The sequence below is a fragment of the Somniosus microcephalus genome, unplaced genomic scaffold (assembly GCF_052327205.1).
Source record: "Somniosus microcephalus isolate GS21.2 unplaced genomic scaffold, FLI_Smic_1.0 unresolved_chr4, whole genome shotgun sequence".
Classification (NCBI taxonomy): domain Eukaryota; kingdom Metazoa; phylum Chordata; class Chondrichthyes; order Squaliformes; family Somniosidae; genus Somniosus; species Somniosus microcephalus.
Window position 1 is genome coordinate 10,157 of NW_028225182.1, and position 24,461 is coordinate 34,617.

At 48.0% G+C, this 24,461-nt stretch overlaps 1 protein-coding gene across 1 annotated transcript in view; it reads left to right on the top strand.

The window, feature by feature from the left end:
- Nucleotides 1-2,493: 2,493 nt before the first annotated feature.
- Nucleotides 2,494-24,461, top strand: part of LOC147088305 (prolyl 3-hydroxylase 1-like) — a gene marked incomplete at its 5' end in the record, with an annotated part of 143,386 nt that continues 121,418 nt past the window's right edge. Inside the window, 2 exons of the mRNA XM_085977008.1 lie at nucleotides 2,494-2,646; nucleotides 5,379-5,568. Of these exons, the coding sequence (XP_085833134.1) occupies nucleotides 2,494-2,646; nucleotides 5,379-5,568 (343 nt within the window). The remainder of the gene's footprint in view (nucleotides 2,647-5,378; nucleotides 5,569-24,461) is intronic.

Here is a 24,461-nt window from a genome sequence, read left to right on the forward strand (position 1 = left end):
TTGGAGCGGGGGGAGATCAGTGATGATGGAGTGGGGGGAGATCAGTGATGATGGAGTGGGGGGAGATCAGTGATGATGGAGTGGGGGGAGATCAGTGATGATGGAGTGGGGGGAGATCAGTGATGATGGAGTGGGGGGAGATCAGTGATGATGGAGTGGGGGGAGATCAGTGATGATGGAGTGGGGGGAGATCAGTGATGATGGAGTGGGGGAGATCAGTGATGATGGAGTGGGGGGAGATCAGTGATGATGGAGTGGGGGGAGATCAGTGATGATGGAGTGGGGGGAGATCAGTGATGATGGAGTGGGGGAGGGCAGTGATGATGGAGTGGGGGGAGGGCAGTGATGATGGAGTGGGGGGAGATCAGTGATGATGGAGTGGGGGGAGGGCAGTGATGATGGAGTGGGGGGAGATCAGTCATGATGGAGCGGGGGGAGATCAGTGATGATGGAGTGGGGGGAGATCAGTGATGATGGAGTGGGGGGAGATCAGTGATGATGGAGTGGGGGGAGATCAGTGATGATGGAGTGGGGGGAGATCAGTGATGATGGAGTGGGGGGAGATCAGTGATGATGGAGTGCGGGGAGATCAGTGATGATGGAGTGGGGGGAGATCAGTGATGATGGAGTGGGGGGAGGGCAGTGATGATGGAGTGGGGGGAGGGCAGTGATGATGGAGTGGGGGGAGATCAGTGATGACGGAGTGGGGGGAGATCAGTGATGATGGAGTGGGGGGAGATCAATGATGGAGTGGGGGGAGATCAGTGATGATGGAGTGGGGGGAGATCAGTGATGATGGAGTGGGGGGAGATCAGTGATGATGGAGTGGGGGGAGGGCAGTGATGATGGAGTTGGGGGAGATCAGTGATGATGGAGTGGGGGGAGGGCAGTGATGATGGAGTGGGGGGAGATCAGTGATGATGGAGTGGGGGGAGATCAGTGATGATGGAGTGGGGGGAGGGCAGTGATGATGGAGTGGGGGGGAGATCAGTGATGATGGAGTGGGGGGTGATCAGTGATGATGGAGTGGGGGGAGATCAGTGATGATGGAGTGGGGGGAGATCAGTGATGATGGAGTGGGGGGAGATCAGTGATGATGGAGTGGGGGGAGATCAGTGATGATGGAGTGGGGGGAGATCAGTGATGATGGAGTGGGGGGAGATCAGTGATGATGTAGTCGGGGGAGATCAGTGATGATGGAGTGGGGGGTGATCAGTGATGATGGAGTGGGGGGAGATCAGTGATGATGGAGTGGGGGGAGATCAGTGATGATGTAGTCGGGGGAGATCAGTGATGATGGAGTGGGGGGTGATCAGTGATGATGGAGTGGGGGAAATCAGTGATGATGGAGTGGGGGGAGGGCAGTGATGATGGAGTGGGGGGAGATCAGAGATGATGGAGTGGGGGGAGATCAGTGATGATGGAGTTGGGGGAGATCAGTGATGATGGAGTGGGGGGGTGATCAGTGATGATGGAGTGGGGGGAGATCAGTGATGATGGAGTGGGGGGAGATCAGTGATGATGGAGTCGGGGGAGATCAGTGATGTTGGAGTGGGGGGTGATCAGTGATGATGGAGTGGGGGGAGATCAGTGATGATGGAGTGGGGGGAGATCAGTGATGATGGAGTGGGGGGAGGGCAGTGATGATGGAGTTGGGGGAGATCAGTGATGATGGAGTGGGGGGAGATCAGTGATGATGGAGTGGGGGAGATCAGTGATGATGGAGCGGGGGGAGATCAGTGATGATGGAGTGGGGGGAGATCAGTGATGATGGAGTGGGGGGAGATCAGTGATGATGGAGTTGGGGGAGATCAGTGATGACGGAGTGGGGGGAGATCAGTGATGACGGAGTGGGGGGAGATCAGTGATGATGGAGTGGGGGGAGATCAGTGATGATGGAGTGGGGGGAGATCAGTGATGATGGAGTGGGGGGAGGGCAGTGATGATGGAGTGGGGGGGAGATCAGTGATGATGGAGTGGGGGAGGGCAGTGATGATGGAGTGGGGGGAGATCAGTGATGATGGAGTGGGGGGAGATCAGTGATGATGGAGTGGGGGGAGATCAGTGATGATGGAGTGGGGGGGAGATCAGTGATGATGGAGTGGGGGGAGATCAGTGATGATGGAGTGGGGGGAGATCAGTGATGATGGAGTGGGGGGAGATCAGTGATGATGGAGTGGGGGGAGATCAGTGATGACGGAGTGGGGGGAGATCAGTGATGATGGAGTGGGGGGAGGGCAGTGATGATGGAGCTGGGGCCTGTGTTGTGGCTGGGTTCCGAGATCAGTCGCTCTATTTTGAGGTTAAGGACCGGGATCAGCCTCTTGGATTTGTGGTCAGTGTCAGGGGTCGGGTCTCAGGCTGAGGGCCGAGTATCGGGTGTGGTTTGGGGCCAGGCTCCGAGGTCAGGGCTCGGGGCCTGTATCGGGCTGGGTTGGGAATGGAGGATCTGATTCTCGGCCTGTTGTAACCCCCGCTTTCCTGTACCCTCAGTTGAATCAGTTGGATAAGGCTGCAGCTGCAGCTCAGACTTTCTTCGCAGCGAACCCGGATCACCTGGAGATGTTGGATAATCTGGAGAAGTATCGGAACATGGAGGGGATGAAGGCGGAGTACTTCAAGGACCTGGAGGCCCAGCCACACTGGGTGAGTGCGCGGGGGGAGAGGACGGGAAGGGGAGAGAGAGCGAGTGAGGAGGGTGGGGGAGAAGGTGGGGTGGAGAGAGGAAGGGGCGAGGAGTCGGAGAAGGAGGGAGGAAAGAGCTAGATGAGGGGGAGAGGGAGCGAGAGAGGGAGGAAAGTAGGGATAAGGAGGGAGCTGAAAGGAGGGGGAGAAAGGGAGGGGGAGAGGGAGAGAGGGGTAGCGAAGGAGGGACAGGTATAGAGGGAGGGGGAGAGAGTGCGAGGGATGGGGTGAGGCAGCAAGTGAGTGAGAAGGGCAGAGAGCAAGGGAGGGGAGAAGGAGGGCAGCGAGGGTGGGAAGGAGAGAGAGAGCGAGTGAGGAGGGTGGGGGAGAGGGAGTAGTGGAGATAGTAAGGGGCGGGGGCGCGGGGAATGGGAGAAGGAGGGAGTAGAAAGCCAAATGAAGGGGAGGAAGGGACGGGTCGAGAAGGAGGGAGGAGAGGGAGCGAGTGAGGGAGGGGAGTGGGGAAAAGAAGAGGGAGAAAGGGAGGGGGAGAGGCAGAGAGGGAGGGACGGGTATAGAGAGAGAGAGAGTGAGGGGGTCAGGCAGTGAGTGAGGCGGGTGTGAGGGTAAGAGAGTGAGGGAGAGAAACCTGGAGGGGAGAGACGCAGAGAGAGTGAGGGGGATAAGGGGATGGGGAGCCAGCTAGGGAGGGCGAGAGGGAGGGAGGGGAGTGTCAGGGAATGAGGATAGGGAGAGTGAATGAGTGGGGAAAGAGGGAATGAGTGGGGAAAGGCGCATAGAGGGAATGGAGAGAGAGAGAGGGAAGGGGCAAGAGGGAGAGGGGAGGGTTAGACAGGGAGGGAGGGGAGCGAGAGAATTTGGGGGAGGAACTGTGAGGAGGGAATCGGGGGTGAGACGGGGGGGAAGAGAGGGAAAGGAGAGAGGGGAGCAAGGAAGAGAGTGAATGAGAGGGGAACGTGACGACCAAAATATGGAAAGGGTGAGAGAGAGAACAAGAGTGGGGTGCGAGAGAGAGAGGAGGAGAGCAGAGAGAGAGAAAGAGAGGCAGGGGATCACGGAACAGAAACAAAGGCAGACACACACAGGTAGAATCTGCTTGACTAATCTACTGGAATTTTTTGAGGATGTAACTGGTAGAATAGATAAGGGTGAACCAGTGGATGTGGTGTATTTGGACTTTCAGAAGGCTTTCGATAAGGTCCCGCATAAGAGATTAGCGTGTAAAGTTAAAGCACACGGGATTGGGGGTAAGGCATTGACTTGGATAGAGAACTGGTTGGCAGACGGGAAGCAAAGAGTTGGAATAAACAGGTCTTTTTCCGAGTGGCAGGCAGTGACTAGTGGGGTACCGCAGGGATCGGTCCTTGGACCCCAGCTATTCACAATATATATTCATGATCTAGACGAGGGAACTCGATGTTATATCTTCAAGTTTGCAGACGACACAAAGCTGGGTGGGCGTGTGTGCTGTGAGGAGGATGCAGAGAAACTCCAGTATGATTTGGACAGGTTGGGTGATTGGGCAGGCACATGGCAGATGCACTATAATGTGGATAAATGCGAGGTTATCCACTTTGGTGGCAAAAACAGGAAGGCAGATTATTATCTGAACGGCAATAGATTGGGAGAAGGGGAAGTGCAACGAGACCTGTGTGTCCTTGTGCACCAGCCGCTGAAGGTAAGCATGCAGGTGCAGCAGGCGGTTAAGAAGGCAAATGGTATGTTGGCCTTCATAGCGAGAGGATTTGAGTACAGGAACAAGGATGTCTTGCTGCAGTAGTACAGGGCCTTGGTGAGACCACACCTTGAGTATTGTGTGCAGTTTTGGTCACCTTATCTGAGGAAGGATGTTCCTGCCATGGAGGGAGTGCAGCGAAGATTCACCAGACTGATACCTGGGATGGCAGGAATAACGTATGAGGAGAGATTGGATTGATTAGGCTTATACTCGCTAGAGTTTAGAAGAATGAGAGGGGATCTCATTGAAACATAAAATTCTAACAGGACTAGATGCAGGAAGGATGTTCCCGATGGCGGGGAGTCCAGAACTAGGGGTCACAGTCTAAAGATAAGGGGTAAGCCATTTAGAACTCGGATGAGGAGGAATTTCTTCACCCAGAGAGTGGTGAACCTGTGGAATTCTCTACCACAGAAGGCAGTTGAATCCAAATCATTAAATATATTCAAGAAGGAGTTAGATATAGTTCTTAAGGCTAAAGGGATCAAGGGATATGGGGTGAAAGCAGGGACAGGGTACTGAATTTGGATGATCAGCCATGATCGCATTGAATGGCGGAGCAGGCTCGAGGGCAGGGTACTGAATTTGGATGATCAGCCATGATCGCATTGAATGGCGGAGCAGGCTCGAGGGGTCGAATGGCCGACTCCTCCTATCTTCTGCGTTTCTATGTTTCTATGTAATCTCCGCTGATGTCTTGCTCTTGATCCCTGTCCAGTGACCCCTGGGTTAGGGAGGGGGTGAATCAGCCCGGGTTCCTGCTCCTGATCCCTGTCCAGTGACCCCTGGATTAGGGAGCAGGGTTTGGTGTGGGGAGGAGGGGCGGCAGAGATTTTGCCCTCCCCTACTCGAATAGCCTGCCCACCTTCATGGTCCAGGGCTGACCCGTAGAGTCCAACGCCCCCCTCTAGTGACGGACAGCACCCTCTGGGTGTTGGTCGTGGGGGGATGAGCGATGGATGTAACTGACCTCCTCCTCTCTGTCCCTCCCCAGGAGGCCTATGAAGATGGGACGAGACTGTACCAGATCGAGCAGTTCCCCGAATCCATCCAGAGGCTGGAGGACACGGTACGGGAGTACATGACGGCACTGGCGGAGTGTCAAGCCCAGTGCGAGGGTCCCTACAATTTCCAGGACTACAGTTACCTGGAGTATCAGAGCCACCTATACGAAGCGATTAGCGGTGAGTGAGACCAGGGGGCGGTTGGCTGGCATCGTACGGAACGGGGGAGTGGGGGGTAGAAGAGAGCTAGGAGTTTAGAAGAATGAGAGGTGACCTCATTGAGAAGGATCAAATTCTTACAGAGCTTGACAGGGTAGATGCTGAGAGGCTGTTTCCCCTGGCTGGGGAGTCTAGAATAGGGGGTCATAGCTCAGGATAAGGGGTCGGCCAATGGAATATCATGTGGAGAAATGTGAAGTTATCCACTTTGGTAGGAAAAATAGAAAAGCAGAGTAATTTTTAAATGGTGAGAGATTGGGAAATGTTGGTGTTCAGAGGGACCTGGGTGTCCTTGTACACGAATCACTGAAAGTTAACATGCAGGTACAGCAAGCAATTAGGAAAGCAAATGGTATGCTGGCCTTTATTACAAGAGGATTTGAGTATAAGAGTAAAGACGTCTTACTGCAATTATATCGGGCCCTGGTGAGACCACACCTGGAGTATTGTGCACAGTTTTGGTCTCCTTACCTAAGGAAGGATATACTTGCCATAGAGGGAGTGCAACGAAGGTTCACCAGACTGGTTCCTGGGATGGGGGGATTGTCCTATGAGGAGCGATTAAGTAGGTTAGGCCTATATTCTCTAGAATTTAGAAGAATGAGAGGTGATCTCATTGAAATATACAAGATTCTTACAGGGCTTGACAGGGTAGATGCAGGGAGGATGTTTCCCCTGGCTGGGGGGTCTAGAACCAGGGGTCACAGTCTCAGAATAAGGGTTGGCCATTTAGGACTGAGATGAGGAGAAATTTCTTCACTCAGAGGGCGGTGAATCTTTGGAATTCTCCACCCCAGAGGGCTGTGGAGGCTCAGCCATTGAGTATATTCAAGACAGAGAACGATAGATTTTTGATTATTAAGGGAATCAAGGGATATGGGGATAGTGCAGGAAAATGGAGATGAGGTAGAAGATCCGCCATGATCTTACTGAATGGCGGAGCAGGCTCGAGGGGCCGAATGGCCTACTCCTGCTCCTATTTCTTATGTCATGGCCGCAATTAACACAGGATCTATCGTAGGGTGTGGTGGTGCGGTGAGATACTTGACAAGGTACAGACTTAGCGAACATAGCCTAGCGATCGAAAAAGGCAGACACAGGCAGACCAGGCTGCCAAGAGAGGACAGGATATGCTCTCACTGCAGTCAGGGAGTAGTTGAGACAGAGATGCACTTCCTCACAGCCTGTGGAAAATATCAGGGCATCAGAGAGAATTTCTACCAAAAATTCTCACAAATATGCCCTGAATTCAGAAATCTGACTGACAACCAAAAACTCCCATTCCTACTGGGGGAGGAGAGAAGCTGTATAACACTGGCGGCACACTATGTTACAGCTTGCCATGAACAGAGGGACAACCAGTAAACTAAGACAAGAGTATATATAAACAAGGCGAATGTATATTTATAAACTCAGGGATATACCTGTTTATACACTGTATGAATAGAACCGCGTTTATGTGTCCAACCATAAATGTATTTTGATGCTTTGGCAACATAAGATGTACCTTATCATGCCAATAAAGCGATTTGTATTATTGTATTGTACTAGGGACTGTGAAACTCGGAAATGTAGTAAACAGTGAGGAGGATAGTAACTGACTTCAGGAGGACACGGACAGACCGGTGGAATGGGCGGACACGTGGCAGATGAGATTTGATAGAGAGAAGTGTGAGGTGATACATTTTGGTGGGAAGAATGAGGTGAGGCGGTAGGAACGAAAGGGAAAGAGCCTGCATGAACAGAGAGACCTGCGGGTATATGTGTGAACATCATTGAAGGGGGCAGGGCAGCTTGAGAAAGCGGTTATAAAACCATACGGGCTCCTGGGCTTCATAAATAGAAGCATAGAGGACAAAAGCAAGGAAGTGATGATGAACTGGTTCGGCCTCAACTGGAGGATTACATAGGATATACAGCACAGAAACAGGCCGTTCGGCCCAACCAGTCCATTCTCCACTCGAGCCTCCTTCTGTCTTTCCTCATCTAACTCTTATCAGCAGAACCCTCGATCCCCTTCTCCCTCATGTGCTTGTCCAGCCTCCCCTTCAACCACTCCCTGTGGCAGCGAGTTCCACATTCTCGCCACTCGCTGGATAAAGAAGTTTCTTCTGAATTCCCTATTGGATTTCTTGGTGACTATCTTATATCGATGGCCTCTAGTTATGCTCTTCCCCACAAGTGGAAACACTCTCTCTGTATCCACTCTTATCAACATTTTTGCTTAATTTTAAAGACCTTTATGATGTCACCCCTTTTTTTTTTCTTTTTTCAAGAGAAAAGAGACCCAGCCTGTTCATCCTTTTCTGATATGTACACCCTCGCATTTCTGGTATCATCCTTGTAAATCTTCTCTGCACCCTCTCCAGTGCCTCTATATCCTTTTTATAGATACCTTGTGCTGTAAAGCCCATGTGGTAGCTGGTGTGCAACGGCCACCCCACGTTAAACATAGAAACATAGGTGTAAGAAATCACACAACACCAGGTTATAGTCCAACAGCTTTATTTGAAATCACAAGCTTTCAGAGCGCTGCTCCTTCGTCAGGTGAAGTGGAGAGATGCATAAAAACACAGCTTATATAGTCAGAGAATAATGTCAGATGTTTACAGGTAATCTTTCTAACTGCCATTTATCACACCTCGGCAGAGAGATAATCACAGCAATCAAAGGTGTGAATGGTGTCCAAACAGGTCAGTCAGGAAAACATTACATCAAAGAACAATGAGGTGGGGTCACAAGGGGTCAAATGTTGCAGATGCTGGGGTCTGTATGAAAAACAAAAAAACAGACAAAAAGCATTTTTTTTGCTGGAAATCACAGCAGGTCCGGCCGCATCTGTGTGGAGAGAACAAGGCAACGACGACTCGAGTCTGGATGACCCTACATCAGGTGGGGTTACATGTAGCGTGACATGAACCCAAGATCTCGGTTGAGGCCGTCCTCATGGGTGCGGAACTTGGCTATCAGTTTCTGCTCGACGATTTTGCGTTGTGTGTCTCGAAGGCCGCCTTGGAGAATGCTTACCCGAAGATCGGAGGCTGAATGTCCTTGACTGCTGAAGTGTTCCCCGACTGGGAGGGAACACTCCTGCCTGGTGATTGTTGTGCAGTGTCCGTTCATCCGTTGTTGCAGTGTCTGCATGGTCTCGCCGATGTACCATGCTCCGGGGCATCCTTTCCTGCAACGTATGCGGTAGACAACGTTGGCCGAGTCACATGAGTATGTACCATGTACCTGGTGGGTGGTGTCCTCACGTGTGATGATGGTATCTGTGTTGATGATCTGGCATGTCTTGCAGAGGTTGCTGTGGCACGGTTGTGTGGTGTCGTGGTCGCTGTTCTCCTGAAAGCTGGGTAATGTGCTGCGAACGATGGTCTGTTTGAGGTTAGGCGGCTGTTTGAAAGCGAGTAGTGGAGGCGTGGGGATGGCCTTAATGAGGTGTTCGTCGTCATCGATGACATGTCGAAGGCTGCGAAGAACATGGCGTAGTTTCTCCGCTCCGGGGAAGTACTGGATGACGAAGGGTACTCTGTTGGTTGTGTCCCGTGTTTGTCTTCTGAGGAGGTCTATGCGATTTTTCGCTGTGGCCCGTCGGAACTGTCGATTGACGAGTCGAGCGTCATATCCCATTCTTACGAGGGCGTCTTTCAGCGTCTGTAGGTGTCCATCGCGTTCCTCCTCGTCTGAGCAGATCCTGTGTATTCGCAGGGCTTGTCCATAGGGGATGGCTTCTTTAACGTGGTTAGGGTGGAAGTTGGAGAAGTGGAGCATCCTGAGGTTGTCCATGGGCTTGCGGTAGAGTGAAGTGCTGAGGTGTCCGTCTTTGATGGAGATTCGTGTGTCCAAGATGAAACCGATTCTGAGGAGTAGTCCATGGTGAGTTTGATGGTGGGATGGAACTTGTTGATGTTATCGTGTAGTCTTTTCAGTGATTCTTCGCCGTGGGTCCATAGGAAGAAAATGTCGTCGATGTATCTGGTGTATAGCGTTGGTTGGAGGGCCTGTGCAGCGAAGAAGTCTTGCTCGAACTTGTGCATGAAGATGTTGGCGTATTGGGGTGCAATTTTGGTCCCCGTGGCTGTTCCGTGTGTTTGGGTAAAGAACTGGTTGTCGAAGGTGAAGACATTGTGGTCAAGGATGAAGCGGATGAGTTGTAGGATGGCGTCTGGAGATTGGCTGTTGGTGTTGAGTACTGAGGCTGTCGCAGCGATGCCGTCATCGTGGGGGATACTTGTGTAGAGTGCCGAGACATCCATCGTGGCGAGGAGTGTTCCTGGTTCAACTGGTCCGTGGGTGCTGAGTTTCTGTAGGAAGTCTGTAGTGTCACGACAGAAGCTGGGGATTCCCTGTACGATGGGTTTCAGGATGCCCTCGACGTATGCAGAGAGGTTCTCATACAGGGTTCCATTGCCTGATACGATAGGACGTCCGGGTGTGTTGGCTTTGTGTATCTTTGGGAGGCAGTAGAAGTCTCCCACGTGGGGAGTACGTGGGATGAGAGCGCGTAGGATGCTTTGAAGGTCTGGATCGAAGGTCTTGATCAGTCTGTTGAGTTGGCGGGTGTGTTCTTTGGTCGGATCTGCGGGTAACTAATGTTCCTGGTTGTCCAGTTGTCGGTATGCTTCTTTGCAATAGTCCGTTCTGTTCTGTATGACGATGGCTCCCCCTTTGTCTGCTGGTTTGATGACGATGTTGCGGTTGGTCTTGAGAGCGTGGATGGCGTTGCGTTGTGCTCGGGTGACATTCTGGACTGTCTTGTGAGTGCGGCTGATGAATCTGGTGTTGATGCATCTCCTGACAGCTTGAGCATACATGTCAAGCTTAGGGCAGCGACCCTCCGGAGGGGTCCAATTTGACTCTTTCTTCTTCGGTTGCTGCACTGCGGATCCCTCTGCTGGTCCGGATCATTGATTGTCTCGCTGGGTTCGCTGCTGAGATCTTGGGATTTGTGGAAGAATTCCCGGAGCCTCATTCTCCTGATGAACTCCTCTGTGTCTGCCGCGAGACTGATGGGGTCCATTTTGGTGGTGGGGCAGAAATTGAGCCCTCGGCTGAGAACTTCAATTTCATCTGGTTGAAGGGTGTGGTCGGACAGGTTGACGATGGACTTCCCTGTGGTTTCAACCGTGGTACCGGGGGAGGCTTGGTTGCTGCTGCTGGTGATGCCGAGTTTCTCAAGCTTCCTGTTCTTGGTGTGCATGTCGGCAGCGTAGTTCCGTTGTCTCGTCTGTTTGGCGGTGTCTCGTAGCTGGTCTGCTGTGTCCTGAGCACAGTCTGAGAACATGGACTCCATCTCGGTTTCGAGGTTGCGGCGTCTGCTGTAGGGCTGGTGTACGAGATGGTTGAGGAGTGTGCGAGAGGTACGACGGCAGAGTCTCTCAGCGTAGCCTGTGTTGTAGGTCGACTTGAGTGGGTTTGTGATCTGTAGTCCTTTCGGGATCTTGTCTGCTTTCTTGCATCTCTGTAGAAACTTGATGCCTGTGTCGATATGCGCGATCTTCTTGGAGATCCTCTCCACTTTGAGCCGGCAGTTTGTGGTGTCGATAGTAGCCATGGTGTGGAGATGCCGGTGTTGGACTGGGGTGGACAAATGTAAGAAATCACACAACACCAGGTTATAGTCCAACAGCTTTATTTGAAATCACAAGCTTTCGGAGCGCTGCTCCTTCGTCAGGTGAAGTGGAGAGATGCATAAAAACACAGCTTATATAGTCAGAGAATAATGTCAGATGATTACAGGTAATCTTTCTAACTGCCATTTATCACACCTCGGCAGAGAGATAATCACAGCAATCAAAGGTGTAAATGGTGTCCAAACAGGTCAGTCAGGAAAACATTACATCAAAGAACAATGAGGTGGGGTCACAAGGGGTCAAATGTTGCAGATGCTGGGGTCTGTATGAAAAACAAAAAAACAGACAAAAAACATTTTTTTTGCTGGAAATCACAGCAGGTCCGGCCGCATCTGTGTGGAGAGAACAAGCCAACGACGACTCGAGTCTGGATGACCCAACGTCAGGTGGGGTTACATGTAGCGTGACATGAACCCAAGATCTCGGTTGAGGCCGTCCTCATGGGTGCGGAACTTGGCTATCAGTTTCTGCTCGACGATTTTGCGTTGTCGTGTGTCTCAAAGGCCGCCTTGGAGAATGCTGCAAACTGTTTTATAATAAAAGCCTCCATTTCATGCTATTCAACCTGGTCTATTGAGTTTTTCTCTGCACTACAGTTCCCTGCACCTAAGTCCAAGGTCTAGAACCGTAGGGAAGAGTGGGTCGAACCACTCAAGGGTAATTATTGCACGAAGCCTGGTAGGAGACCAGACTGGGAGGGAACACTCCTGCCTGTTGATTGTTGCGCGGTGTCCGTTCATCCGTTGTCGCAGTGTCTGCATGGTCTCGCCGATGTACCATGCTCCGGGGCATCCTTTCCTGCAACGTATGCGGTAGACAACATTGGCCGAGTCACATTAGTATGTACCATGTACCTGGTGGGTGGTGTCCTCATGTGTGATGATGGTATCTGTGTTGATGATCTGGCATGTCTTGCAGAGGTTGCTGTAGCAGGGTTGTGTGTCACGCTACATGTAACCCCACCTGACGTAGGGTCATCCAGACTCGAGTCGTCGTTGGCTTGTTCTCTCCACACAGATGCGGCCGGACTTGCTGTGATTTCCAGCAAAAAAATGTTTTTTGCCTTTTTTTGTTTTTCATACAGACCCCAGCATCTGCAACATTTGACCCCTTGTGACCCCACCTCATTGTTCTTTGATGTAATGTTTTCCTGACTGACCTGTTTGGACACCATTTACACATTTGATTGCTGTGATTATCTCTCTGCCGAGGTGTGATAAATGGCAGTTAGAAAGATTACCTGTAAACATCTGACATTATTCTCTGACTATATAAGCTGTGTTTTTATGCATCTCTCCACTTCACCTGACGAAGGAGCAACGCTGCGAAAGCTTGTGATTTCAAATAAAGCTGTTGGACTATAACCTGATGTGTGTGATTTCTTACATTTGTCCACCCCAGTCCAACACCGGCATCTCCACACCATAGAAGATAGGAGCAGGAGTAGGCCATTCGGCCCCTTGAGCCCACTCCGCCATTCAATGAGATCATGGCTGATCATCCAAACTCAGTACCCTGTCCCTGCCTTCTCTCCATATCCCTTGATCCCTTTAGCCTTAAGAAATATATCTAACTCCTTCTTGAATATATTTAATGAATTGGCCTCTACTGCCTTCTGTGGTAGAGAATTCCACAGGTTCACCACTCTGGGTGAAGAAATTCCTCCTCATCTCAGTCCTAAATGGCTTACCCCTTATCCTTAGACTGTGACCCCTGGTTCTGGACTCCCCGGCCATCAGGAACATCCTTCCTGCATCTAGTCTGTCTAGTCCTGTTAGAATTTTATAAGTTTCAATGAGATCCCCTCTCATTCTTCTAAACTCTAGCGAGTATAAGCCCAATCGACCCAATCTCTCCTCATATGTCATTCCTGCCATCCCACGTATCAGTCTGGTGAATCTTCGCTGCACTCTCTCCATGGCAAGAACATCCTTCCTCAGATACGGCGACCAAAACTGCACACAGTACTCAAGGTGTGGTCTCACCAAGGCCCTGTACAACTGCAGCAAGACATCCTTGTTCCTGTACTCAAATCCTCTCGCTATGAAGGCCAACATACCATTTGCCTTCTTAACCGCCTGCTGCACCTGCATGCTTACCTTCAGCGACTGGTGCACAAGGACACCCAGGTCTCTTTGCACTTCCCCTTTTCCCAATCTATTGCCATTCAGATAATAATCTGTCTTCCTGTTTTAGCCACTGAAGTGGATAACCTCACATTTATCCACATTATACTGCATTTACCATTCATCTGCCCAATCACCCAACCTGTCCAAATCGTACTGGACATTCTCTACATCCTCCTCACAGCAGACATGCCCACCCAGCTTTGTGTCGTCTGCAAACTTGGAGATATTACATTGAGTTCCCTTGTCCAGATCATTAATATATATTATGAATAACTGGGGTCCTAGGACCGTTCCCTGCGGTACCCCACTAGTCACTGCCTGCCACTCGGAAAAAGACCCGTTTATTCCAACTCTTTGCTTCCTGTCTGCCAACCAGTTCTCTATCCAAGTCAGTACCTTACCCCCAATCCCGTGTGCTTTAACTTTACACGCTAATCTCTTATGCGGGACCTTATCGAAAGCCTTCTGAAAGTCCAAATACACCACATCCACTGGTTCTCCCTTATCTATTCTACCAGTTACATCCTCAAAAAATTCCAATAGATTAGTCAAGCATGATTTACCTTTTGTAAATCCATGTTGACTTTGTCCGATCCTGTCACTGTTTTCCAAGTACTCTGCTATTACATCTTTTATAATATAAAAGAATTCACGCACAGGCATCTTCCACCCTTTAAAATGAAGTTCGGGACCTGGAATGTCAGGGCCCTCATGGACAACCCCAACAGTGACAGTGACTGTAGGTCCCGCATTGGACTCATCAGTCACCTGAGAACTCATCTTTAGTGTGGAAGCAAGTCATCCTCGGTTCCGAGGGACTGCCTAAGAAGAAGATCCTTTTTATAGTATGGGGACCAGAATTGTACGCAGTACTCTACGTGTGACCCAACCAAGGTTCGATACAGGTTTAGCATAACTCCCCTACTTTTCAATTCTATGCCTCTAGAAATAAACCCTAGTGCTTGGTTTGCTTTTTAGGGATCTCGGAGTACAAATACACAAATCACTGAAAGTTGCGACACAGATTAGCAAGGCCATAAAAAAAGCAATAGTAACATACTGCGGATGCTGGAAATCGACCTGAAACGTTAACTCTGTTTCTCTCTCCACCGATTGTAATGATCAGTAACCTGTCATTGTAGAATGGTACACTAGGTGGAGCTATATGTAGGAGCTGTATGCATATAAGAGTGGGACTACCTACAATGCACTAGGCTACCCAGAAGGCAGCAGTCAAGATGGATGCTGTACAAGTCCACATGGCATGAATAAAGTGACTAGCTAGAAGCTAGCTGTTCATAATGAAAACAACTAGTTATTAATGAACATAGAAACATAGAAGATAGGAGCAGGAGTAGGCCATTCGGCCCTTCGAGCCTGCTCCGCCATTCAATGAGATCATGGCTGATCATCCAAATTCAGTACCCTGTCCCTGCCTATGTATTTAGTTGGTCTGCCATTTCCTTGTTTCCCATTATAAATTCCCCTGATTCTGACTGTAAGGGACCTACGCTTGACTTCACCAATCTTTTTCTCTTCACATATCGATAAAAGCTTTTACAGTCAGTTTTTATGTTACCTGCTAGCTTACTCTCATATTTTATTTTCCCTTTCTTAATTAATCCCTTTGTCCTCCTTTGTTGACTCCTAAACTGCTCCCAATCCTCAGGATTATTGCTTTTTCTAGCCAATTTATATGTCCTCTCCTTGGATCTTATGCTATCCCTAATTTCCCTTGTTAGCCATGGTTGAGTCACCTTTTTTGTTTTATTTTTATGCCAAACTGGGATGAACAATTTCTGTAGCTCATCCATTTGGTCTTTGAATGTTTTCCATTGCCTATCCACCGTCAACCCTTTGAGTGCCATTCCCCAATCAATCCTACCCAACTCGCTCCTCAGACCATCGTAGTTTCCTTTATTTAAATTGAGGACCCTTGTCTCTGAGTCAACTACTTCATTCTCCATCTTAATGAAGAATTCGATCATATTATGATCGCTCCGACCCAAGGGGCCTTGTACAACAAGATTGCTAATTAATCCTTTCTCGTTACATAATACCCAGTCTAAGATGGCCTGATCTCTGGTTGGTTCCTCGACATATTGGTCCAGGAAACCATCCCGTAAACACTCCAGGAATTCCTCCTCTACAGTATTGTTACTAATTTGGTTGGCCCAATCTATATGTAGATTAAAGTTAAATGCGTGGCTCAAAGTCTGGTGTGGGAGAAATGGGTTTTGCTTCCTGGGACACTGGCACCAGTACTGGGACAGGAGAGAGCTGTTCCGTTGGGACGGACTTCACTTGGCCAGTGCTGGGACTAGAATCCTGGCGAATCGAATAACTAGGGCTGTAGAGAGGGCTTTAAACTAATTAGTGGGGGGGAGGTTTTAAGAGAGCGAAAAATAAAAATGACAGCGGAGAAGGCAATAGAGCAAGGTAACAGTGGGGGAATTAAAAAGCAGAGCATGTCAGGAAGGGACAGAATGTATAATAAAGTTAAAGTAGTAAAAGGGGTAAAAGCAGGAATAAATTGTCAGAAAACATATTTGAAAGTTCTTTTATCTGAATGCACGCAGCATTCGTAACAAAATTGACGAGTTGACAGTGCAAATAACTACACATGGGTATGATCTGGTGGCCATTACGGAAACATGGCTGCAAGATAATCATGACTGGGAACTAAACATACAAGGGTATTTGACAATTAGGAAGGACAGACAGGAAGGAAAGGGAGGTGGGGTTGCTATGTTAATCAAGGATGGAATCACTGCAATAGTCAGAAATTATATTGGGTCAAAGGATCAGGATAGTGAAATAGTTTGGGTGGAGATAAGGAATAAGAAGGGGAAAAAGTCACTAGTGGGCGTAGTCTATAGGCCTCCTAACAGTTGCAACTCTGTTGGTCGGAGTATAAATCAGGAAATAGTTGGGGCTTGTAAAAAACAGCTATAATCATGGGGGATTTTAACTTTCATATTGACTAATCAAATTGGGCATGGCAGCCTTGAGGAAGAGTTCATAGAGTGTATTAGGGACGGGTTCCTTGAGCAGTATGTAACTGAACAACCAGGGGACAGGCAATCTTAGATCTGGTCCTGTGTAATGAAACAGGATTAATAAAAAATGTCCTAGTAAAGGATCCCCTTGGAATGAGTGACCATAACATGGTTGAATTCCAAATTCAGTTTGAGGGTGAGAGAGTTGGATCTCAAACCAGCGTACTAAGCTTAAATAAAGGAGACTATGAATGTATGAGAGTAGAATTGACTAAAGTGGACTGGGAAAACAGATTAAAGTGTGAGACGGTACAAGAGCAGTGGTCTACATTCAAGGAGATATTTCACATCTTTCAAGATAAATATATTCCACTGAGGAAAAAGGGGAGTAAAAGAAAAGACAGCCATCCGTGGCTTAGTAAAGTAATAAATGATAGTATCCGACTGAAAACAAGGGCATATAAAGTAGCCAAATCTAGTGGGAGGATAGAAGATTGGGAAGCATTTAAAAGCCAGCAAACAATAACTAAAAGATTAATTAAGAAAGGGAAGATAGATTATGAAAGTAAACTAGCAAAAAATATAAAAACAGATAGCAAGAGTTTCTACAGCTATATAAAAAGAAAAAGGGTGGCTAAAGTGAACGTTGGTCCCTTAGAGGATGGGACCGGGAAACTAGTGGTGGGGAACATGGAGATGGCAAAGACGCTGAACAAATATTTTGTATCAGTCTTTACAGTAGAGGACACTAAAAATATCCCAACACTGGATAAACAGGGGGCAATGGGGGGGGGGGGGAGGAGCTAAAGACGATTAAAATCACTAAGGAGATGGTACTCAGTAAAATAATGGGACTTAAAGCGGATAAATCCCCCGGACCTGATGGCCTACATCCTAGGGTCTTGAGAGAAGTGGCGGTAGGGATTGTGGATGCATTGGTGATTATTTTCCAGAACTCCCTGGACTCAGGAAAGGTCCCGGCAGATTGGAAAACTGCTAATATAACACCCTTATTTAAGAAGGGAAGTAGACAAAAAGCTGGAAACTATAGACCAGTTAGCCTAACATCTGTGGTTGGCAAAATGTTGGAGTCCATTATTAAGGAAACAGTAACAGAGCATTTGGATAAACATAATTTAATAGGACAGAGTCAGCATGGTTTTATGAAGGGGAAGTCATGTTTGACAAATTTGCTCGAATTCTTTGAGGATGTAACATACAGGGTGGATAAAGGGGAACCAGTGGATGTAGTGTATTTGGACTTCCAAAAAGGCATTTGACAAGGTTCCACACAAAAGATTACTGATCAAGATAAGAAATCACGGGATTGGGGGTAATATACTGGCATGGGTGGAAGATTGGCTATCTAACAGAAAACAAAGAGTTGGGATAAATGGTTCATTCTCGGGCTGGCAATCAGTAACTAGTGGTGTCCCACAGGGATCAGTGCTGGGACCCCAACTCTTTACAATCTATATTAACGATTTGGAGGAAGGGACCGAGTGCAACATATCTAAGTTTGCCGACGATACAAAAATGGGAGGGAAAGCAGTGAGTGAGAAGGACATAAAAAACCTGCAAAAGGACATAGACAGGCTAAGTCATAGAGTCATAGAGTAATACAGCACGGATAGAGGCCCTTCGGCCCATCGTGTCCGCGCCGGCCATCAAGCCCTGTCTAATCTAATCCCATATTCCAGCATTTGGCCCGTAGCCTTGTATGCTATGGCATTTCAAGTGCACATCCAAATGCTTCTTAAATGTTGTGAGGGTTTCTGCCTCCACAACCCTTTCAGGCAGTGAGTTCCAGACTCCAACCACCCTCTGGGTGAAAAAGTTCTTTCTCAAATCCCCTCTAAACCTCCCGCCCTTTACCTTGAATCTATGCCCCCTAGTTACTGACCCCTCTACTAAGGGAAAAAGCTCCTCAGCATCCATCCTATCTATGCCCCTCATAATTTTGTACACCTCAATCATGTCCCCCCTCAGCCTCCTCTGCTCCAAGGAAAACAAACCCAATCTGCCCAGTCTCTCTTCATAGCTGAGTGAGTGGGCAGAGATTTGGCAGATGCAATATAATGTTGGAAAGTGTGAGGTTATGCACTTTGGCAGAAAAAATCAAAGAGCAAGTTATTATCTAAATGGAGAGAAACTGCAAAGTGCTACAGTACAAAGGGATCTGGGGGTCCTGGTACATGAAACACAAAAAAATAGTATGCAGGTGCAGCAGGTGATCAGGAAGGCCAATGGAATCTTGGCTTTTATTGCAAGGGGGATGGAGTATAAAAACAGGGAAGTCTTACTGCAGCTATACAGGGTATTGGTGAGGCCACACCTGGAATACTGCGTGCAGTTTTGGTTTCCATATTTAAGAAAAGATACACTTGCTCTCGAGGCGGTTCAGAGAAGGTTCACTCGGTTGATTCCGGAGATGAGGGGGTTGACGTATGAGGAAAGGTTGAGTAGGTTGGGACTCTACTCATTGGAGTTCAGAAGAATGAGAGGCGATCTTATCGAAACATATAAGATTGTGAGGGGGCTTGATCGGGTGGATGCGGGGAGGATGTTTCCACTGATGGGTGAGACTAGAACTAGGCATAATCTAAGAATAAGGGGCTGCCCTTTCAAAACTGAGATGAGGAGAAACTTCTTCACTCAGAGGGTAGTAAATCTATGGAATTTGCTACCCGAGAGAGCTGTGGAAGCTGCAACATTAAATAAATTTAAAATGGAGATAGACAGTTTCCTAGCAGATAAGGGAATTAGGGGTTACGGGGAGAGGGCAGGGAAGTGGACGTGAGTCTAGATTCAGATCAGCCATGATCCTATTGAATGGCAGAGCAGGCCCGAGGGGCCGTATGGCCTACTCCTGCTCCTACTTCTTATGTTCTTATGTTCTTATGATTACTGCTGTGCCCTTATTGCACGCTTCTTTAATTTCCCTTTTAATGCCATCCCCAACCTCCACCTTACTGTTTGGAGGTCTATATACCACTCCCACTAATGTTTTTTTCCCCTTAGTATTTCTCAATTCTACCCATACAGATTCCACATCATCAGAGCTAATATCCTTCATTACAATTGTATGAATCCCTTCTTTAACCAGTAATGCTACCCCACCTCCCTTTCCTTTTTGCCTATCTTTCCTGAATATCGAATACCCCTGGATGTTGAGTTCCCAGTCTTGGCCATCCTTCAGCCACGTTTCCGTAATCCCAACCAAATCATATTCGTTTACCTCTATTTGCGCAGCCAATTCGTCCACCTTATTACAAATACTCCTCGCATTAAGACACAAAGCCTTCAGGCTTGTTTTTTTAACGCTCTTAGACCTATTAGAATTATTATTTACTGTGGCCACGTTTGATTTAAACCATTGATTTCTCTGACTGCCACTTTTGTTTTTCTCCTTCCTATCTTTTGCTTTTATCCCTGTTTTCCTTTCCTCTGTCTCCCTGCTCAGATTCCCAACCCCCTGCCATTTTAGTTTAAACCCCCCCGAACAGTGCTAGCAAACCTCCCCGCAAGGATATTTGTCCCGCTCTGGTTCAGGTGCAACGCGTCCGACTTGTACAAGTCCCACCTTCCCCAGAAGCAGGCCCAGTGATCCAGGAAACTAAAGCCCTCCCTCCTGCACCAACTCTTTAGCCACGCATTCATCTGCTCTATCCTCCTATTCCTATACTCACTAGCACATGGCATCGGGGGTAATCCAGAGATTACAACCTTTGAGGTCCTAGTCTTTAATCTGCTACCTAGCTCCCTAAATTCTTGCTGCAGGACCTCATCCCTCTTCCTACCTATGTCGTTGTGAACCACAACCTCTGCCTGTTCACCCTCCCCCTTCAGAATGCCCTGCAGCTGTTCAGTGACATCCTTGACCCTGGCACCAGGGAGGCAACAAACCATCCTGGAGTCACGTCTATGGTCACAGAAACGCCTATCTGTTCCCCTTACGATAGAATCCCCTACCACTATTGCTCTCCCACTCTTTTTTCCTCCCTTCCTGAGCAGCAGAAGCACCCCTGGTGCCAGGAAGTTGGCTGCTGCTGCCTTCCCCTGGTGAGTCATCCCCCTCAACAGTATCCAAATTGGTATACCTGTTTGAAAGGGGGATGGCCACAGGGGTCCCCAGCACTACCTGCCTGCTTCTATTGCTCCGCCTGGTGGTCACCCATTTCCCTTCTGCCTGGGCAGCCCTACCCTGCGGCGTGACCAACTCATCAAACGTGTAATCAACGACCCTCTCAGCATCGTGAATGCTCCACAACCCAACCATCCGCAGCTCCAGCGCCTCAATACGGCCCGTTAGTAGCTGCAACTGGATGCATTTCTGGCAGACGTCGTCGTCAGGGACACTGGCAGCGTCCCTGAATTCCCACATAGAGCAAGAGGAGCATAACACGGGGCTGGGCTCTCCTGGCATGACTTACCCCTTTAATTAATTTAAATTAATTCAATACCACCAGTTAATGATATACTCTAGGGCGCTTATTTACCAACTGTCCCCACTACACCACAGAGACCCAAGAAAATATAAACCGCAGAATTTAAGCTTGTAATGAAAAGGAGAAAGAAATACTCACCAACCAATCACTTACCTACTTCCTGGTGACGTCACACTTGGATTACTTTTTACCGCTCTCCCCTGCTGTTGAATTGGTACGCCTCGCCTCGCTGAATCAGCCGCCACTTTTAAACTGCCGCCGGTCACTGCTCCCTCACAGGTCCGATGCTCTGGTCGGGCCTCGCCTCGCTGAATCAGCCGCCGCTTTTAAACTGCCGCCGGTCACTGCTCCCTCACAGGTCCGATGCTCTGGTTGGGCCTCGCCTCGCTGAATCAGCCGCCGCTTTTAAACTGCCGCTGGTCACTGCTCCCTCACAGGTCCGATGCTCTGGTCGGGCCTCGCCTCACTGAACATGATACCAGGAGTAGGGTAAAATCTGCTGAATATTGTGAAACGCGACATGGAGCATTTGAAGCCACCGGCGGTTTGAAACTCACTGGGAATGTCGACTGCAATTGGCGGACTTTCAAACAACGATTCGAACTCTACATTGCTGCCATCGGGTTCGGTACGATGCCAGACGCAAGGAAAATAGCGTTGCTGCTCACGGTTGCAGGCCCACAGGCGATAGAGGTACATAATACATTTGTATTTGATCAAGAGCAGGACAGAAAAAAATTGGAAGATGTGCTAAAGAAATTTGATACACATTGTTCTCCCAAAAAGAATGAAACCTATGAGAGATACGTGTTCCGTTCACGGACACAGCAGCAAAATGAGACTTTTGATAGCTTTGTAACCGATCTGAAACTGAAAGCACAGACATGTAATTTCTCTGAACTGAAATCATCCATGATTCGTGACCAGATTGTGTTTGGTATTCATGATAAAAAGGTCAGGGAACATCTGTTGAGAGAAACCGAACCATCATTGGAAAATGCTGTGAAAATATGCCAAGCCAGTGAGCTAGCTCAAAAGCACGCAAAGACTTTCAGTGAAAATAATAATAATGCGATTGTAGTAAGTGATAGTGCTGCTGTCGGTGCTGTGCCCTACAAAGGGAAGAAACGTGGGCAGAACAGGAATGCAAAGCAATCGGAGGAAGGAATTTTTAATTGTAAACGCTGTGGTTACAAACACCAGTCACGACAATGCCCTGCGTTTGGTAAAATGTGCACAAAATGTTATGGAAAGAATCACTTTGCCAAACAATGCTTTTCAAAAGTAAAAACTAAGAAAGGACAACGAATTAATGTGATTGAGGACACTGATTTAAGTGAGACATGTTCTGTAGAAATGGTGTCATGTGACAATATCAAAAAGGATACAGAAAATGTGCAGCCCTCAGGAATGAACAATGCTGAACATAAAGATAATGCAGTAAAAGAGGACAAATGGATAATGTCACTGCAGGTAAATGGAGCATCAGTTACATTGAAACTAGATAGACACTGGGGCAAAAGCAAACTTAATCAGTATGAGTGACGTTAAAAACATGAAAGAAAAGCCCAAAATACAAAAAAAGTCAGTACTACTGAAGGACTATAATGGACATAAAATAGATAGCTTAGGTGTATGCAGACTTAAAGTGACAGTCAAAGACAAAGTGCATCATCTCATGTTTTCTGTTGTGGCTGAAGGACTTGATTCACTACTAGGTGACAAAGCTTGTGAGGACATAGAACTGGTCAAGAGAGTCTACCATATAAACTGTGCCATAAGCAGACCAGATGACTCGGTGGATTCTGTAGTGAATAATTTCCAGGATGTGTTCAAAGGATTTGGAGTTCTACCATTCACTTACAAGATCCAGCTAAAGGAGGATGCTCAGCCAGTGATACATGCTCCACGGAGAGTTCCAGCACCCCTGCGTGACCGGCTCAAGAAAGAACTGGACAGAATCACCACACTAGGGGTCATCAGGAAAGTCGAAGAGCCAACAGACTGGGTTAACTCCATGGTATGTGTAAAGAAAAAGAACAATGATCTAAGAATATGCATGGATCCAAAGGACTTAAATGCAAACATAAAACGTGAACACTACCAGATTCCCAAGCGAGAAGAAATCGCCAGTGAAATGTCAGGTGCCAAATACTTCACAAAGCTCGATGCCTCACAAGGATTTTGGCAACTAAAACTGGATGAAGAGAGCACCAAATACTGTACCTTCAACGCACCATTTGGCAGGTATTGTTTCCTCAGAATGCCTTTCGGGATAATATCTGCATCTGAAAGCTTTCATAGAGCGATGGAACACATAATTGAAGGTCTGGAAGGAGTTCGGGTCTATGTTGATGACATCCTCATCTGGGGCTCCACACTGAAAGAACACAATGAGAGACTGACTAAAGTGCTACAGAGCATACGCCGGAATGGACTGAAGCTCAACAAAGCCAAGTGTCAGTTTGGCGTCCAGGAAGTCACTTTCCTAGGAGATAATCTATCTGGTAAAGGAATAGAGCCAGATATGGAAAAAGTAAACACAACACTCAAAATGCCCCGACCCACTGACAAAAAAGGAGTGCTACGCATCATGGGGATGATAAACTTCATTGGAAAGTTAATTCCTAACTTGTCAGCCAAGACAGCCTGTCTGCGAGACCTGCTACGTAAAACAAATGAGTTCGCATGGACAGAAAAACATGAACAAGAGTGGATGAATCTCAAAACAGTGCTGACAACCACACCTGTACTCACCTTCTTTGACCCAACAAAGTGAATCAAAGTGTCAACGGATGCATCAAAAGATGGCCTAGGCGCGGTCTTGCTACAAGCAGAGGGTGAAGATTGGAAGCCTGTTGCCTATGCCTCCAGGTCTATGACTGATTCTGAGTGTCGATACGCCCAAATTGAAAAGGAATGTCTAGGCTTGGTAGTTGGACTAGAAAAGTTCCATGGCTACATATATGGACTTCCCACCTTCACAGTTGAGACAGACCACTGCCCACTGGTTGCCATCATAAAAAAAAACCTGAATGAGACGTCTCCAAGGATTCAACGACTCATGATGAAGCTGCAAAGATATGACTTTGAACTGATCTACACACCAGGCAAACACATAGTGTTAGCAGATGCACTATCCTGAGCACCCACAATGAGTCATGTGAGCTCTACTGAAGAAGACGTGGATGTTCATGTGAGTATGGTCACTGCTGCGCTGCCCGTGTCAGACACAAAATCAAAGCAAATAGCAGAAGAAACAGTAAAAGATAGTGTTACAAACAGTAATAGAGAACATTCATCATGGTTGGTCAAAAGGTTCCTGTCCAAAGTACTATCACATCAGGTCAGAGTTGAGTGTCGCAAGTGGACTATTACTAAAACAGAACAGAATAGTCATTCCACAGGCTCTACGTCGAGACATGCTCAAAAGGATTCATGAGGGACAGCTCGGAATTGAAAAGTGCAAAAGGAGAGCAAGAGACACTGTTTATTGGCCTGGCATAAATAAGGACATTGAGAACATGATAGGCAAATGTGAGACATGTCAGAAACACCAAAACAAACAAGCAAAGGAATCAATGATAGTAGCTGACTTACCAACAGCACCATGGCAAAAGTTTGGTATGGACCTCTTTCATT